The sequence below is a fragment of the Camelus dromedarius genome, chromosome 16 (assembly GCF_036321535.1).
Source record: "Camelus dromedarius isolate mCamDro1 chromosome 16, mCamDro1.pat, whole genome shotgun sequence".
Taxonomy (NCBI): Eukaryota; Metazoa; Chordata; class Mammalia; order Artiodactyla; family Camelidae; genus Camelus; species Camelus dromedarius.
Genome location: NC_087451.1, coordinates 22,050,217 through 22,069,309, shown reverse-complemented (window position 1 = coordinate 22,069,309; position 19,093 = coordinate 22,050,217). Strand labels below are relative to the sequence as shown.

Genomic DNA, 19,093 nt, shown 5'->3' with positions numbered 1-19,093 from the left:
ATGTACATGTATAACTGAATCGCTCTGCCATACACCTGAAACTAACATTGTAAATCAACTACACTTCAATAAAAAATTAAGTGTTTTTGCTACCCATTGAAGAAAACAAACAAAAATGGAAAGCTATGTAGAGACCAGTGTTCTCAGCTGTGGGTGGCTTTGCACCTGCCCTCCCCAGGGGGCATCTGGCCAGGCCTGGAGACAGTTTTGTTGTCACAGCCGGGGGCAGGTGGGTTGTTGCTGGCATCTAGTGGGCAGGTGTAGACGCAGGCCAGCTCTGACTTCAGTGAGCGCTGCTGTTACCTGCACAAGCCGTACGTGCTTGTCTGACCACCATGGGCCTTGACTGGATAGCTTAAGTGGCATCTTTCCCTCCAAAGACTGGAAGTTGGTGATCACAGGGGGTTCCACACCACATCCTCCTGCCCAGGCTAGGGCCTCGCATCAGCCACACTGGTGAAGTATCAGAGTCATCCTATTCTCCCTGCAGGTGACACATTTTCAGGAGCTCATCGGCTCGCCCTAAGCTATGTGCCTCGTCGCAGCTTTTTCTCCATACCTTCTACCTTTCCCCTTACATTCTAGGGAAGCGGCCCATTCATTCTGTGGTCCCCTGGGTCATTCTCTCTTCCAGCTTTGCCCCCAAAAGCCATGTGGTGTTACAGTCCTGCCTGGCTCATTCCACGCTTCTCTCTGCAGGGGCAGACTGGAATCTGCTGCCTTCGGGAAGTGCAACCCACTCATCACTTTGTACATTTTAAAAAAATGTATTTCTGTGTTTTTAACTGAGACCTTAAGTTCCTCTATACAGGGTGTTACATGGGAGGTCCCTAGGCTCTGAGACTCAAGCATTTGCTCAGTGCCTTGAGTACTAAGAACACGGCTGTGGTGGGCTCCTGATCCTTGCATGACTGGCTGCTTCCGGCTGCTTCCTGCCTCAGCCCAGCACACTGTCAGGTTCTACCTTTGGAAGGGAGGAAGTGGCAGGGACGCCTGGCCAGGGAGTGTGGACGGGGAGTAGGGGCTGGAGGTACAGAGTGGTGGGGTGTGTCTTGGTGGCCAAAGTCCCTGGGCCCAGATAACCCAAGGCTTAGGGAGCTGATTGCAACAGTAGTGGCAGAAGTCCCCCCAGAAGTTTAGTATCTTACACGTTTTAAAAATAACAGAGTAATTGCTCTTGGAACTGCCATACTTCTCCCAATTCTGCTTGACCAGTGACAGAGACATGAAAATTTCCACCCCCAAGGATACTGAAGCATGCTCACTTTTGTGTAAGTGACTGGGAAGAGGTGCACAGACATGCAAGGAGCGAGCGGTGGGGGCGGGGGCGGGGAGAACGGTCGGCTGGTGCAGCTTGTGAACCAGTTTGCCAGCCTGGTCTGCGGCGTGAATAGCTAAGTGCAATTTTCTCCTTGGATGGGTCTATGATTTTAAGTGGTACTAGCTCTGATTTTGCCCAGGTTGTTGTCAGACCACTTTCTTGAGAATGTCTCCTATGGATGTCTTCCTAGATGAGAGTGTGGAAGCATCAGGGAATTCTGGGTTGAATTTATTTCCTTTACTTCCAGAAGCAAAAGGGAATTGATCTGGAGATCTCACTAACGACTTTGTATTGGGCAGCTTCAAAATCAGGCAAATTCACAGTGTCTGTCTATGATGCACTGGGGACCGTGGTTGCTGGGCTCTGCCTCCTAGTTTAGGACACTGTTCAGCTTGTTAAGACAGCCTGAGCCCAGGCCAGCTGAGAAGAAGCAAAGGGTGCAGAGGAGACTGGTGAGACCAGGTGTAGATCCTTCTTCCCTGTCCTGTGTGTCCCTTCTACTTTCTTTCAACCCATTTCCTGCAGGGTTCAGACAATAATAATAATCACCACCAGCAGCACCATCATCACAGTCATCACCATCATCATCATCATCATCACCATGATCACCACTACCATCATCATCACCTTCATCATGGTCATCACCATCATTATCATCACCACCATCACCATCACCATCGTCATCATCACCATAACAGAGACTAACATTTATTGTGTGCCTACATGTGTAGGGCTCAGTTTTAAGTGCTTTATACATGTTAACTCACTTAATAATGATCACAACTGCATCAAGTAGATGCTATTATTAACCCCCTTTACAGATGTAAACATGACATGGACTCGCCCAAGGTCACACAGCTAGTAAGTGGCAAAATCAGAACTGAATGCTGACAGTGTGGTACCAGAGCCTGCACACATAACCACTGCCCAGCTCCATGTCTGGCTAACTCCACTCTACAAGAATGTGTTCCTTTTAAAATCCCAGTTGTACATGGGACTCGCTCATACAACCTCTGGAGCGCACAACGAGCTCTCTGCGGCCCTTGGTCTGGCTCTCACGGTTTCCCTTTGCTCTTCCCCCATCTCCTTGCGGGACACGTTGAGACAGCCCAGTGGCAGCCCCCAGCACTGAGTGCTGCACTGGGACACCAGAGGTGTGACTACTCGTGATGAACGGCCCTAGGTTCAAGGGAGGGCAGTAACAGCAGGGGACCTAGCTGAAAGAGAAGCACCCTCAGAAAACTGAGGCAAGCAGCCCAGAGACGGTGCAGAAAGTCGTAACAGCAAAGATGAAACACGTGGACAGAAAGGTGGGTAGAAATATCAGAGGACAGTGAGCAAGGGAATGAAAAGATGGAGGAAGACGCTGGCTGCTTAGATAGCTGCAATGGAAGAAGTAAAAGAAAAACTCCAGGCACACGGTAAAACTATGGGTTACTGATCCCAACGGACACCACACCAAGAAGCTGATGCTTCTCTCCTGATTTTCAGAACCCTTCCAGGCCTAGAATCAGTACTTCCAGAAAGGCTTGTCTTCTTTGTTTTACGCCACATCTTACATCACAAAATTCAAACCGTCCTCACAGGGGCATCATTCCTGGTTCCAAGCGGTGCAGTGACTGCTCAGAGGTGAATGCAGGCAGCTGATGTGTTTTATCTGTTCAGCTCAGGTTTTTTGTTTTTTTGTTTTGTTTTGTTTTTTAACTGGATAAATTGTCAACTTTTAGAAATCTCTAAATTTTTAATAAAAATCTGGACTTTCAGCTTCTCCTTAAATTTTAAGAGATTTGGCAACTCAGGTTTTTTGTTTTTTTGTTTTGTTTTGTTTTTTAACTGGATAAATTGTCACCTTTTAGAAATCTCTAAATTTTTAATAAAAATCTGGACTTTCAGCTTCTCCTTAAATTTTAAGAGATTTGGCAACACCGGCACCATATTCTCACAAGGCAGAAGTGTGCCGGTAAACGTGTAACAACCAGCTCTCCAGGAAAACAAAATGCCCCGATTACAGGATTTGTTTGTTTCTGTGTTGGGAATTCAGTTTCAAGCTGTCAACGTGACAGCACAGGCAGCTTTTGGGAACCAAGAGAGTCAAGGGTTTTCAGCCAAGAGAGTACGCAGGCCAGCTATTCGACTTACTTCCTTTACTAGCTCCTGCTGCACTGAACAAACCTAAGGAAGGGGGAAAGCCATACATGGCCTCTGGGAACGAGAGAAGAGCCCTACGTTTTTGCAACTTTCAGGAACTTCACCAAGAAACAGTCCAGACAAGCGTCAGTGAGTTGGAACACCAGCTGGCAGCCAAATGCAAGAGATGGAAAGCCTGACTTTGGGGACGGGAAAACGAAGGGACCCTACGCGGCCCCTGGACCGCCTGTGGCTCCCAGTGGCAAATGAGACCAGGGTGGGCCATGGCATTAGCTGATGGTGCAAGTTCCACCACTGTTCAGCCTTGTGGTGGTGTCAGCACTTGCCCACAGCTCCAGGTCCAGCCTACCTGTGACAGGGACAGCAAGCCTGGACAAGAGGGGAGACGGCAGGTGGGGGTCACGTGGCTGGAGGCCAGCTCCTGCCAGGGAAGGCAGGCTGGCTGGAGGAGGAGGATGAGGCCCCAGCCAGCTCCCCACCCACTCCCCGCTTCCGCTGTGCCTTCCCTCAACCCTGAACGCTTGCCCGAGAAAAACGTCAGTTAAGCTAAACTTTTGTTTCTTTGTCTGGACCTGAAAGAATTAAACAGAGGCCTACAGGGACCAAAGAGGCCCTCACAGCTCTAGTTTTCCTTTTCCGTACTATGAACATACTGCTTCGGAAATAAAAGCAAACAGTAACAGAAAATGGAATCATCTCTGATTGAATGGTATGTGAGTTCAATCAGAACCCACACACCCCTGGGGCCCGCAGGGTTCTGTTTAGGCCTTCAAGCTCCAATCAGGACCCACTGATCCTCCCCCTGCCTGGTCCCTCCTTAAAACTGTGTCCAAGGAGAGGGGTAATTTCCCTTTCAGAGGTCTCCAGGGGTTCCCCGTTGCCCACTGAAGAAGGCACAACACCACGGCATTTAGGTCTGTCTGTATTTGGTTCAAACCTGCCTCCCTGGCCTTATTCTCTTCTCTAGCATTTCACCCCTTGTATCTCGGATCGGTGCCCAGACCTGCACCAACAGGGTGCGTGGGGAGCTGGGGTCAAATCCTAGGGTCCTCACTTGCCAACTGTGTGCCCTCGAGCAAGTTACTTTTCTTCTCTGCTCTGCAGTTTCTCCCTCTGTCTCTCTCTGGATATGTATACACATCTACACGTGCTAACAGTGGCTCCTAGGGCTGCGGGGGGATACAGGAGACACAGGAGACGACAGAAGATGCAGGAGAAGATGCGTGAGAAGCACCTGGTACAGAACAGCCTTTCACCAACGTTCACTCACTTTTCTCTGCCACCCACCTTCTGCTCCCACTGTCTATGGGACCTCTACCCAAATCCAAATCCTCTCCATCTTTTTAAGGCCTCGGCTCAAGATCACGTGTCTGGCAGTCTTGTCCCATACTGTGAGTCAGAAATCAAATGCCTTCCAGAACGCTGGAGAGTGTCTCAAGAACTCAAGGCTTATGAAGTAAGGAATGGTGCCCTTTCAGCTGCGGGCCCTTCACCCTGGCCTTGAGCACAGCACTTACTACGCTGTGGGTGTTCAGTAAGTGTTTTCTGGATGAACTGAAAGACAGTGGCATGCTTTGAGAAAATCCAGCCCCCCAAATGACTTTCTTCATTCAACACTCACATTGTCATCCTCTCTTTGTACATAATTCAGTGAATTAGGCTGAGATTGCTGGGGCCACTGGCCAAGACTCTCAGTGAGGAAATGGAGAAGCAGAATTTTAAGCCCTGGCCTGGCAGTCCTAAAGTCCATGGTGGTATGCCCTTTCCAGGCAGCCGGGCGCCAACGTCTTGTTTGATCCTCTCCTCACCCTGATGAAGCAGGCGGGGTGCCTGTTCTTTCTTTCTGTTTTACAGAGGAAATGGATTCTCATGGCCAGTAATTGGATCCCCCTTGGTGGGGACCTGCATGATACCCACATCCTGCCCCCCGGCCTGAGTTTAGAGGGTGGAGGAACGGCCATGAAATGCAGCTGGGGTGGGGTGGGGGGGATAGGGGAGGATACCAGCCAGTGGATGAGGAGAGCTTAAAAACAAGAGGATGCAGAGGTCCCCAGTGCTTGGCATGGAGACCCCCCATACCTGCACCGCCACCACCGACAAGACCTCCACAGAGATTCGATTAAACTCATCGAAGCAGCCCCAGGCACCGGTCTGAGCGAGTCCCTTGTAGATGTTGCCGCAAGACTGTAACAAAATGTACGAAGATTACATTACTATCTGCGCTGGCTTACCATTACACATCTAAGTAATTTTCCGTTCCCTTTATTATAGATACTTTCAGTTCCCTAAAGACCACTGGTTATAAACTCGTATTAAAATTTCAAGAACAATTAGAATTTTGATGGTTTTGGGTGCCACTGTAAGTCATGGGATCAAACAGAACCTTTTCAAGACACTTGGACCAAAATCCCTTTAAAATGTCATCAGGCTTGCATTACTGTTGATTCTGTAGCTTTCAAAATCCCAGGAAATGAATAAAATATTATATTTCTTGCACCATACAGACAAAAAAAAAAAAAAAAAGCCTTCTGCTCAGCCTTTGGCATGTGCTGAAGGAAAAGTTTATGTCTGTATCTTTAAGTCCATGCCGGATACTCAGGCTTTCCAGAGTGATAGGCAGCTGGAGGTGGGAGTGGGAAGGGATGACCTCTACAGGAAATAAACTACACATAAGTCTTTGTAACAAGAGCAAGGAAAGAATTTCAGAGGGCAGATGGTGTATCTGTCCTAAAAATAAAAACCACTCTGGGCGTTCAACTTGGACTAGTAAACCATGGAACCATATAAAGGGAGAGGTAACTGGGAGACACTCAAGGCCACAGGCAAGGAATCAAAATTCAAGTGCTGGGAACATGTAAAGAGTCCAAAGTCCACTTGTTTACTCAGTGGGCATTTTTGGCCCAAGGCTCCACACATAGCTCATGTGCTAGACCCAGAGGGGGTCAGTCCCTCTAAGACCTTCTAGTTAGGTTGTGGAGATACGGTACACAAATAAAACAGGTAAATCGCTAATGAGCAGTTGTTCCGATGGATAACACAGACTACAAGTGTTATGGCGTTCAGAGAGGGGTGGGTCACAGTGCGCCAGGGAGATCAGTTTTGCCAAAGAGGTGAACTGCAGATGGTTTTACAACAGCACTTGCACGGCACGCCAAAGCTGGGAGGCGCTCCTTGAAGACAAGACTCTTTGGTCAATCAAGTTTGGAAAACACTGCGTTCTATAACTCACTTTTGTCATTTTACAATATATATTAGCATTTTAAGGGCCCTGAGAAGTTTGGTAAAATTAAATTAGTTCAACTTTGTTATATGGCTAGGATTTTTTTTTCCTCATTTGACCCCTGGTTTTCTCAGAATGCACAGGGAACTATATTCAACATCTTGTGATAGCCTGTAATGAAAAAGAACACACATATATATGTATAACTGAATCACTCTGCTATACACTTGGAACTAACACAACATTGTAAAATAACTACACTTCAATAAAAAAAAAAGAATGCACTCTGGCAAACATTAGTGTAGTAGAAGGAACACAAGAAAAGAAGTCAGAAGACCTGGGGTATTGGTATCCCACAGAACTACATGTTACCTTCAGAGCATGCATTTGGATGATGGTTTTAATAGGATAAAGTACCCATGTAGGCATAACAGAAGGGTAAAGGCTTTCCTGGAGGAGGAAGGATTATGGACAAAGCAAGAGCAAAATCATAATATGTACGGAGAAAAATAAGGACATCATTTTCGCTTGAAAGTTGAATTAAGAAAGGGGATCATGATTCTGAAAAGCCTTGAATTATTGTAAGAGATCTTTGGAGGTTTGCAGCAGGGAAAAGTGTTGTTAAATCAGTATTTTAGGAGAACCAGTCTAACATTGCATAAACAAGGTTGGATGCAGAGCAGAATTTGAAAAGGGAGGGAAGAATAAACCCCACCTTTTATTAAGCCTCTTAAATTAGTTGATTTCTCTATTCAGACAGCACATACTTAGTGAGTGTGTACTATGCACCAGGGATCCTCCCAGGTCATGGGCAATCAGTCCTGACAAAGGGAGAGGCGACTCTGTTCTCACGGGGCTTGCATTCTCACAAGGGAAACAGACGACAAGCACAAAAATAAGAAGCTGTCAGCTAGTGAGGCGTCCCACTGGAGTCTTGACTTGAGGGTGGCGTGGCTGTTTTATTGAGCTACAATGGAATGTGGCTATTTCAGATTGCGAGGCCACAGGCAGTCTCTCTGAGGAGGTGACGTAAGGTCCAGGTGTTGTGTCTGTGTGCTCGAACACATCCTACAGGTGGATGTTACTACTAACACATGCATGAGTAACTACTATTATTATATTATTATGTCATACACACATATATATGATAAACTACATATTTCATATTTCATATGTATGTGTGTATAACATATTCCTGACTTCTGCTCAGTGTATGTGATGTTTGACATATATACATGGCAATCTGTCAAATGTCACAGACACACACATTACATGTATATATCACACACATTTTATATATATATATATAAAAATACATATATATTATATATATATGGCAGCCTGTCAAAGGTTACAACCTTTGTTGTTTGTTGAAGTTTTGAGAATCAGAATCCATGCTTTTCCATGGTAACAGTGTTTCGAAAGCTTTTTAAAGCTGTGGATCCCCTTCAACAAACGGAAATCCAACACACAAAAGAGAAGAAAGTAGTTTCCACGGGGGATAACTGTCACCCCACACTGTACCCCCAAGGGCTGAGCATCAGCCAGGACTCCACGCGGCCCCAGTTCTGACCCCTCCCATCAGAGGACAGTGGTACCGTGAGCTGGGCTGTGGCGCTGCCCTGCCAGGAGATGGTGAGTCTCTGGGCTGGGATGAGGGCTACACGAGCAACGTCGGAGCCTGGAAGTGAGACGATGCTGAGGGAAGAATGAGTGTTGCTGACTGACTGGAATGACAGAAGGAAGGACCTGAGACAATTAAGATGTCTGAAGATGCCCACTGTGGCCCACGGGGAAAAATGAGGTTATCAGTACTGATGGGAAGAGGAATCTGGCCGGGAGGAAGACAGAAGGTCAGAGGAGTGTCAACCAAGCATCAGAGAAGGGCATCCAAACGGAGGCCTCTGTCGCCCAGCTAGAGAGATGACTGGGACTTGGGTGAAGCTGGAAAATAGATGCAGGGGTCATTGGTACACAAGGAAAAAGTGCAAGGGCACCAGAAAATGAGAGCAAGGAGGCAGGGTCAGAGGGGAGAGCTGTGGACGCATGAGGTTTCAGAAGCCCGGAGGGGAGGGTTTCTCAAGAAGGAGTGGGCGTTCTACAGTGTGGATGCCGCAGGGAGGTCACAAAGAACTCCACGTACTTACAGGTGCAAAATCATTTGATGCTTCAGCAACAGCCTCTCCAAATTGAGGTGGAGGGGGAAAGTGTTGCTGCTAGCATATAAAGGATGCCATAGCACTAAAATTGCAACCATTTCCAGAGAAAGTGGCTAGTTTTATGGGTTTTACAGCCAGCACTGAGAGTAAAGCGGTGATTTGCCCCTTTCTCCAAATCTCTGCACTGCTCTCATGCCCACCCTGTTACCTGGCGCCTTCTTGTAGAGGCAGAGAGGATTGTGAGGGTCCTGACGACGGCCCAGACTCCCCTCTTTAACTCCTCCCTGTTTCACCCCCACCCCCTTCCCCATGTTCACTAAGTATCAATTAATTTTTTAAAGCCTTTTGTTCTTTCTTATCCATTTCTGCTACCCCATCATCTGGCTTCTCATGCTCTGGTTTGAATGACTGCAGTGTTCTCACCAAAAATGTTCCTTCTTTTCAGTCTCTTCCTCTCTCCCAAGGAGTCTTCCCTAAAGACCGTTCGTTTTCATCACGCTCCTGCTTCTGTCCTACAGCCCGTGGGGTCTCTCGGCAGCCCAGCACCTCAAGGTCAGAGCTGCTCAGTGAGTCCCTCCCGTTGCTCACCCCCATCTCCCATCTCCTGTTCCCCTGTCCACTTGCGCGGACTCCACCATGGCTCCATGTTATGTCTAGCTTGTTCTCTAGAGAGGCTGAAACTGACCGTGTTGCTGCAAGTGACGCCTGGTGAAGGCTCGTTCTGGCCCTCACTCCTTTCCTCTCCTCATCCCAGCCAAGCCCTGTGAAGAGAGCTCAGGCAGAAGTCTGAGAAGAAGCTGGGGAAGGACACTGCATGTAGAACTCAGTCCTGTGCTTAAAGCTGACGTGTTAATGGGTTAAACTGTCACATGCCCTGTTTGGCATTCACCCAAACCTTAAACAACCTCAGGTCTCACCTCCACGATGTCTTTTCTGACCAGCACACTCGGAGCCTCTCTCCCTACTCTGGACTATTCCAGGGATTAGAGTTTGTAGAACGCACATTAGCACTCAGGGTAATGCTGTCTGGTGTCTCCCCAGTTATTTCATGTATCGTTCTTCTCTCTCCAGATGCACTGGGTCATGCTCACCCAGTCTATCTATCATCCATCTATCCATGCATCCATCCATCCATCCGCCATCTGTCTATCATCCATCCATCTATTATCTATCCATCTATCTTTGATATCCTCCCATGATGCCCAACACATGCTGAGCAATGGTGATATCCAATAAATTAGCTTGATTGCTGGAGTGTACTTTGAGACAAAAATAATTCTGAATAGCTGCACAACAAAGGGAAGAGGAGGTCTGCAAACTGCCTAGTGGGGCTCCTACAAAGGCTGCTGCTCTCTAGGAAGGAATCCCCTCTCCTTTGTTTTGTCTCACTATGGCCATACCTATTGTTCTTGCTCTGATCTGTGTCTACGCTAGGTTCACGTGAGCGAAGCTTCCCACAGTTCAAATTAAGGATAGACTCCTCCTCTCATCCTGTACTCTTAGAGGATTTGGTGGGGTCAGGGTTTAGTAATAAGTTTTTTAAAGGATTGGGTAAAGTGACCTTAATGACCCCTGGCCATGGGGCCAACTCATCTCCTCCTGTTTCCTATGTCAGGCACGACATTGAAGAAATCTGGCTGATTTTCTTCAATCAATACCCCAGGTATGTATCTTCCACATATAAATGAGTGTGCCCTCCAGAATGCTCCTCTTGGGAGAGCACAGTTATTTCAGCAATGCTGCCATTGCTTAACTCCAGATGAACCTAGAAAATGAAAACAAGCCTTAAGGCTCAGTTTGTTTCTTTAAAGGTGGGGGCGAATCTTTCTTCTTCCAGCCTGAGTTAAAGAGAAACATTATGTATTCATCAGTAAGAGCAACCATATTAAAGTTTAGTGTGTAGACTATGGGAGGACAGCTATTTTGGGTCTGAATTCTCATTTAGTTTGCTTTCCATGAGAAAACATGGTGCTATAGGATTCTGCAACTCTGCACAGCAGAATTTCACATATAAGAGAAATATTAAAGTTACAGAGCATGAATCTCATTTAACGAGGTCTGTGTGTGGTATCTGCAACTGCTGTCTTGCAGTCTCTGTAACTATTTTTAAATTGAATTTATTTTGCAATCAGTATATCACATGATTTATACCTATAAATATTTAACCTATTTAATGCAATTGTTTTATCTTTCACTTTAAATTTATTTATATGCCGTCTTATTTTCAAAAGGGACTTGAGATAGTTTATAAAAATACATACAATAAATCAAAATAAAAGCAATGAGACTGTGAAACAACCCGTTATCATGCTCTCTTAAAAAAAGTACCTATAGAATGTCTGGTTGTGAGCAGAATGCTGCTAAGAAGTGGCCAAATGGGCCTCTTGTCCTCTTGCCTGCTCTGCAACACAGAGCCTGGGACACACTAACAAATACACAAATGATGATACGATAAAAATGCCTGAATGAAGAGCATTCACCTTGTACTTGTCTTCTGTGCATCTCTGGCTAAGAGTAGAGGTTAATCTAGTCTGTCTTCAGACGTCAAACCTGCCCTAGGAGAATATTTTAACCTCTCAGAAATTCTGGGGAAATGCCCACTTTCAAGGAAAATACATCTGTGACATTTATGTGAAGGTTTTATATCAGCCACTTATGAGCCTTTCTGTGGTTCTGAGTCAAATAATGAATTTAGGCCTTTGGGTATATGTTCAGCTTCTTCATTTTACAGATGACAAAAGGAAGACCCCAAAGGTGAAGTAATCCATCTGTGGTCACAAAGCTCCTCAGTGGAATCAGACTCCCCAGTGCTAAGCTTTACAGGGAGGTAAAGAAACTGTAGGGGTCAAGGGTCCTCAGGACTCCTGTGAAGAAGCAGAGACCTCCTTGGCTGGGCCTCTGAGCCAGACCGGGGGCGTGGATAAACCCGGTCAGTGGTTTGGGCTGCTGCCCAGTCCCTAGTCCCCCAAAGCTGGGCCTGTACCTTGTAGTCCATCTGCTCCGAGCAGTTAAACACATAGACCATGATGCCCAGTGCTCGGCCCAGGTCCTTGGTGGTCTCCGTCTTGCCAGTGCCTGCAGGTCCCGCTGGAGCCCCACTCATGGTCAGGTGCAGAGACTGGGTGAGGGTGATGTAGCACCTGCCAAAACAGGAGGGTGAGGTCATTCTCAGTGCCACAGGTGGCTCCACAAGTAGCTCAGGCCCTGCTGGGTCCTAGTGAGATGGAGCTGAGGTTCAAGGTCATAAGAGGCTTGACATGTTTTCTGTAAAGAGAAGCCCAGAGCCCCCCACTCAGTTCCCCACGGTGCTGTGGGGGGGACTTTCTAAAGGCCGATCGTGATGCTCCCTCCCTGAAGGGTACCAGAGGATCTTCCCTCGGACCTTCCTGATCTTACTCTTCTGGATCATTTCTCGTCATTACCCTCCCCCAGCCTCAGCGCTCGTAAGTCCATCCATGCAGAGCAATTTCACTTGCCCAGGTCTGAACGTTTGTGTCCCCCCCTAAATTCATATGCTGAAATCCCAGCCTCCAAAGACTGTGGCATGAGGAGGTAGGGTCTTCAGGAGGAGATGGGGTCATGGAGGTGGAGCCCTCATGAACGGGCCTAGGGCCCTATTATCACAGGGGCTTTGGAGCGGCCCCTCGCCCCTTCTACCAGGTGGAAACGCAGAGAGGAGGCACCGGCTCTGAGCCAGAAGGGCCTCACAGAGCACGACCATGCTGGCTCTTGACCGTGGACTTCCCAGCCTCCAGAACCGTGAGAAACAAACTTCTGTTGTTTACAAGCCACCCAGTCTTTGGTATTTCATTACAGCTGCCTGCACGGACTGCGATGCCCAGACACAGCACACCGTGCCTGTTTCTCTCTCCATCCCCCACCCAGTCCACCTGGATCATGTTCCTCTTTGGTCTTTGTTGGCTGCTGGCTACTAACCCCTTGGCGCTGAGTTTTGACAGGACTTCACCCGTAAGTATTCCCAGGCCCTTCAACACTGCGGTGAATGAGCAGAGGTCCCTGAGCTGAGCTCCCAGTCCACTGTATTCCACTGTAACCTCTAACAGGATGGCCCACACATCTTCCACATGTATATTCGTAAGATACACGAAGGGGGGACTATGTCTTACTCATTGTTTCATCTCCAGAAACTAGCACAGCTCCAGGAACACACAAAGTCTCTTAATAATTATTCATGAAACAAATTCATGAATGAATGGATCAATCACTCAATCTGTTTAATCCCCCTGTGACTATTTTTACTAATGACAATAAAATAAACTCAGCTTTCAGCTTGTTTCTGATATTTTTTTTAAAAGGCCTTATATTCCTTTTCTATTTTCAAAAAAAAAGGCCTTATATTTCTATTTAGTTTGAAATGTGCCTTTGGGTAATAAGTCCACGAAAAGATGCTCAAAATCATTGGTCATTAGGGAAATGCAAATTAAGTCCACAATCAGATGCCACAACACACCCACTAAGATGGCTATAATAAAAAAGGGAGACAATAACAAGTGTTGGCGAAGATGTGAAAAAATTGGAAATCTCATACATTGCTGGTGGGAATGTTAAATGGCACAGCTACTATGGAAGATAGTTTGACAGTTTCTTAAAAAGTAAACCTTACCATGTGATTCAACAGTTCCCCTTTTAGGAAGTTACCCAAAGGAAATACGAACATATGTTCACACAAAGACTTCTACAGGAATGTTCAAAGCAGCAATATTCACAACACTAAGAAACTGGGAACAAGCTACATGTTCACCAACAGTGAATGGATAAACAAGATGTGATATATCCATTCAATGGAATACCACTGAGCAATGTAATGGAATAAAGTGCTGACACGCTGCAACATGGATGAACCTTAAGAACATTATGCTAAGTGAAAGGAGTCAGACACAAAAGACCCCATGTTGTTTCATTTATGAAATGTCCAGAAAACACAGAGAAAGACAGCAGATCAGCAGCTGCCTAGGAAAGGAGTTGAGAGTGGGGACTGACTGCAAACAGGGGGATGGCAATGTTCAAAAACTAGAACATGGTAATGGCTGCACAACTCCATGAATTTACTAAAATCATTGATTTGTACGTTTGTAATGGGTGAACTTTAAGACATGTAAATTACACGTCAATAAAACTTTTAAAAATATGCCATTGGCCTAACTTTTTAATACCTAGAAAATCAATACAGAGGCTCTTAACTTGCGAGCTGGATGGGGAGTAGCTGTCTGAGGGGGCCTCTGAAATGAATTCTCCTTGGTTCTGAATCTTGATGAGAGTTGACCAGAAACCCTGAGTTAACAAACCTTTCATGCCAGCTGGTGACAGGCTCTCCACTAAAACAAAATTGTTTTGAAAAGACTTGGAGTCCCTGAATTCTTCTTTAAGTTTGAAATTCCCATATCCGCTTCAGCTTTTGAAAATGAAATCCAGGAAGGCAGTTTCCCCAGGCATAGAGGAGTATGCAGAAGTATTATTCTTCATGCAGTGCCCTGTGTAACGGGGTGTGGGGGAGCACAGGCTGGCTGCATTTAACCCCCGGTGGGCTGGGTTCATGCAGCTGCCTCACTTTTCCCTGTGGACTAGGCTCATGTTAAGAGTTGTTGATGTGTTCGGTGGGTCACAAGGTGAGGTGAATTGGGGTTAACGTAAAAGCTAGGTCCCATCTCACCTTGCTGGGTCACTGCTACCACTTGGCAATGCTTTTCTCCGACATGGAAGCTAGAACTTCAGAGCTTCCTGTGCAGCCTTAATCACACCTGCCTTCCTTGGCCGAGTTCTGGCTCCAAATTGGCCCCAAGACCTTCGCCCTCACCCAGCCTCCGGCTTCTCCTGAGCTCAGTGGGCCTGCTGCAGCCCTGTACCCCACAGGAGGAAAGGCAGCTGCCTGGATTGGTGTAACCCTGGCCTCCAGCCAACTCTCCTCCCCAGTCTCCCTCCCGCCCACTTCTGTCCACGGCCACCTCCTCTGCCAGCCAGAGGGCAACCCCAGATCTCTTCTCTCTGCAGCGGCAGGGCGCTCAAGCAATCTGGAGTCCAGAAGCACAAGGTTTCACAGAAACAGAATTTTCACAGAAATCTCAAGAATCTCCTGAAAGAAACCCTCAGAACTGGGTGTCAGTCTCTTTTTGAGCATCTACTGAGCTTCTGATTATCTCCAGAAGAAGCACTTGAGGGGCGATGCCAATATACATATACGTATTTGCCCGTAATAATAGAACTCGAGTTGGAAGGAATTTCTGATATCAACTAATCTAATCAAATCCCCTTAAATTACAGATGGATAGACTGAGGTTCAGGGTGGGAAACCGGACTGTCTAAGGAGTTCTAATAACTAAGGCAGGGACAGTGGGGCTTCTGGTTGGGCCATGAGAAAAACACAAAGAAAGAAAGAGTACCTCCTCTTCTGTGTGGAGGGGGCTGCCGTCATGCAGGGCCACTGAGCCCGCAGGACAGCCCAGTCCTTCGAGACACACTTTCCCCTCCACAGATTCCATCTGCAGTCTTGTTAGATTGTCCACCTCTTTAAACACCTAAGTCCACTCTGCTCCTGCTTCTTAGTGAGGGGGCAGACCACGCTATCATGGTTTACGGCAAGGACTCAGGAGTCAAGACACACTGAGTTCAAATCTTGCCTCTGCTATAGAGTGTTTGTGAAACCCGGCTAGGTTACTAAATCTTGGTGCCTTAAAAAGAAAAAAAAAAAAGCATCCCCAGGGCCACCACACTGTATTTTCTTTGCACAAAAAAATTTAGATAAATCTGCTGCTTCAAAAACAAGTGCAATTGTGAAAATGGCAAGGAATTCTGAAAGAGGAGCTCTCGCCTTAGCCAGCTAACCCCAGCACGGTTATAGACTGATTCAGTTTGACTGTTTACTGGAAAACAGAGAAACTTTAGTGCTGGGAGACCTCAGAGGCTTGGCTTTTTAACCATGCCAGGCTGTCCCCCACCAAACCCTTCAAATCTGATTGTGTAGCCTTTCCTCCCAGCAAGGCATGGCTTATTATTTTGGAAGCCAGCCCCTTCCACTGTGGGTCAGTTCTGTTTGTTTGAAAGGCCTTCCTAATAGCGAGCTGAAGTCAATTGTGCTTTCTTCGGGCAGACAATGCCTACAGGCTTTGCTCTTATCTGACCCACCAGGCTCTTGTGAGGACGAGATGAGACGAGAGATCTGAAAGTGCTCTGGAAGGGAGAGAGCTGATCCACTTTCAAGGTATTATTTAAAAATAAATAAATATATGAAACGTAGCTTTCCTTTTTTTGATATAGTTATTCAATTGGAAGATTAAAGAAACTATCAGAGGTGCTATATCTTGATTTCAGCTATGAACAGACTGGCTATTCCAGAAAAGTGGTCTGGCTAATCCCAGAGCTGGTGAAATCATAGTCGGTTTGTATTCATCTTTTATTGCTACCACACACTAAGTGGCTTAAAACAACACTCATGGATTTCTCATTTCTGTAGGTCAAAGGTCTAGGTGACTCTTCTGAGGGTCTCAGAGGGCCAAAATCAAGGTATCAGTAGGCTGGACCCTTATCTAGACACTGTGGGAAAGAATCTGATTCCAAAAGCTCATTTGAGTTCTTGGACGAATTAAGTTCTACCAGTTGTCAGACTGAGGTCCTCAGTGGGTGCTGCTGGCTGGGGACCTCTCAGCTCCTAGAAGCCACCGTACCGTCCTTGTACATGGCTCCCTCCGGCAACGAAACCAGCACTGGCATGTCATTCAAACCTCTGTGACCTCCCCCTCTGCCCTCAGCCAGGAGAAAGCTCTACTTTTAAGGGCTCATGTGATATTGGGTCACCAGAAAATCTTCCTTCTTGCCATAAAGCAAAATACACTGATGAGAGTGATGTCATCCTATTTATAGTTTCCACCCACACTCAAAGAAGAGGAGATTATACACCGAAAAAGGTCACTGGACATCATTCTTAGAATTCCACCTACCACACGGTTCAATAATCGTAACTGAGAATGAATATGGACGCAACAATATCTACTTGGAGGGACACAGACCCCTGATGTCTTGAATTAAGAAATAATTGGATAGAAGGCAGACCAAAATTCTAAATAATTTTAATAATAAAAAATGATTGGGTAGACCCAATACAGTGAAATTCAGGAAGGACAAGTGCAAATGAATCTTCTGAGCACTTGCATGTACACAGAATGGGGCGCTGCGGTTAGACGGCAGTTCCCAGGAATTCCGGGTCTTTTGATAGGTTCCTGGCTTAATATGAGAAGCAGCATTAAAAGAAGAGGAATGTCCTTAGCCTTAATCTAAAACAAATCTGTCCATTTCATAATTTTTTAATATTTAAATTTTGAAAATTGTCCTCAGCATAAATACCTCCGATTCTAAGACCTATACCTTGTGCTGCTCGGTAATGAGGTCCTTCATCTTTGTTTGCCTGCGCTAGTTGGGAAATGTCTTTCTCAAAACGTGACAGGAAGAACTGAGAGCAATGACTGACATATGATCTCTCTACCAAAAATAGCACACACCTAATAACTAAACTTAAATAGTTTAATTATGGTTCAAATATAATTAGAAATTCTAGAAGTTGGTTAGAAAAAAGGGACTCGAGCAAGATTCTTGAAGGGAGGATACAGTTCAAGTGGCAGAGCACACGCTTAGCATACACAAGGTCCTGGGTTCAATTCCCAGTACCTCCTCCAAAAATAAACAAATAAGTAAACCTAATTACCTCCCCCTTCCCCCAATGCTTTTTTTTTAAAGAGCAAAATTCTTAGAATTTTTAATGCAGGGCAGTAGATAGACAGAAAAGGAGATTTACAAAAATCAATATTCTCCTACATGCAAGTGAAAAGAAAGTTAAAGATACAATGAAATTAAGCAAAGATTTCTTAGTTACAATACCAAAAGCATGTCCCATAAAAGAAAAAACTGACAAAATGGACCTCATCAAAACTAAAAACTTCTGTACTTAGATGCCATTAAGAAAATGAAAAGGTAAACAACAGGCTGGGATAAAATATACCAAACCCATACATGATATATCTAGAATATACAAGGCAGTCTTACAACTCAAAAAGAGGACAGGCCAATCAAACAATAGACAAAAGATGTGAACAGAAATGATGCCAAAGAAGATATACAAATGATTAATGAACACATGCAAACATGCTCAATAACATTATTAGAGAAATGCAGATCAGAACTCGAATGAGATGCTACTTCACATCCACTAGAATAAGAAATAAGACAGATAATAGTAAATGTCAGGGATGTGGAGAAACGGGAACCTTCATACATTGCCAGTGGGGATGTAAAATGATCCATCCACTTTGGAAAATAGTTTGGCAGTTTATCAAAAAGTTAAACATAAAGCTGCCATACCACCCAGCAATTCCCCTCTTAGGTATCCTCCCGAGAGAAATATGTCTACACAAAGACTCGCAAGCAAATGTTCACAGTGCCATTGCTTATAATAGCCCCAAACTGAAAAGTAACAGAAGGTGACTGGATAGACAAAATGTGTCATATCTATAAAATGGAAAATTACTCAGAAATAATAAGTAACAAACTACTGACACATGTTCTATCACAAATGAAAACATACAAAATAAAACAAGCCAGACACAAGAGACTACATGGTTCCATTCATAAGAAATGTCCAGAACAAGCAAATTTATAGGAACAGAAAGTAGATTAGTGGTTGCCTGGGGCTGGCGGTGGGCATGAGGGATCTCACTGAGGTCATAAAATTGTTGCAAAATTGATTTATGGTTATAGTTACACTACTTGGTGAAGTTACTAACAATCATTGAACCGTGCACTTGGAATGGGTAAAATTTTTGACATAAAATAAAGTCCAATAAACTTGTTTTAAAATACATACGCAATGTAGAAACAATCTTACATAGGAACAAAGAATTAAAAACTACTTAGCGATGACAATAAGATACACTCAAAACCTATAGGAAGATACTTACAAACTTTTCTGAGAAACACAATCAAAGATATGAATAAAGAGAAACAAACTACATATTATAAAGATGGCCTGGCCATTCTCTCAAAATTAATTTGAAGGGTTTAAGGCTCACCAGTCAAAACTTTAATCATTTATATTTTGGAACTAGACAAAATGATTAAACTTCATTTGAAAGAAGAAACAGAAGAGCTAAAACAAAAATAAAGGAAAGGAAAATGAAGACAGACGATGCAGACCTTTATATAAAAATATTACAACTCACAACAAAGCTACAATCCTTAAAA

The 19,093-nt window shown here is 45.2% G+C and overlaps 1 protein-coding gene across 1 annotated transcript in view; it reads right to left on the bottom strand.

The window, feature by feature from the left end:
- DNAH9 (dynein axonemal heavy chain 9) overlaps positions 1 to 19,093 on the bottom strand; it is a 273,515-nt gene that overhangs the window by 164,327 nt on the left and 90,095 nt on the right. Inside the window, exons 27-28 of the mRNA XM_064495271.1 lie at positions 11,832 to 11,988; positions 5,549 to 5,653 (exon numbers count right to left, since the gene is read on the bottom strand). Coding sequence (XP_064351341.1) covers positions 5,549 to 5,653; positions 11,832 to 11,988 — 262 coding nt within the window. The remainder of the gene's footprint in view (positions 1 to 5,548; positions 5,654 to 11,831; positions 11,989 to 19,093) is intronic.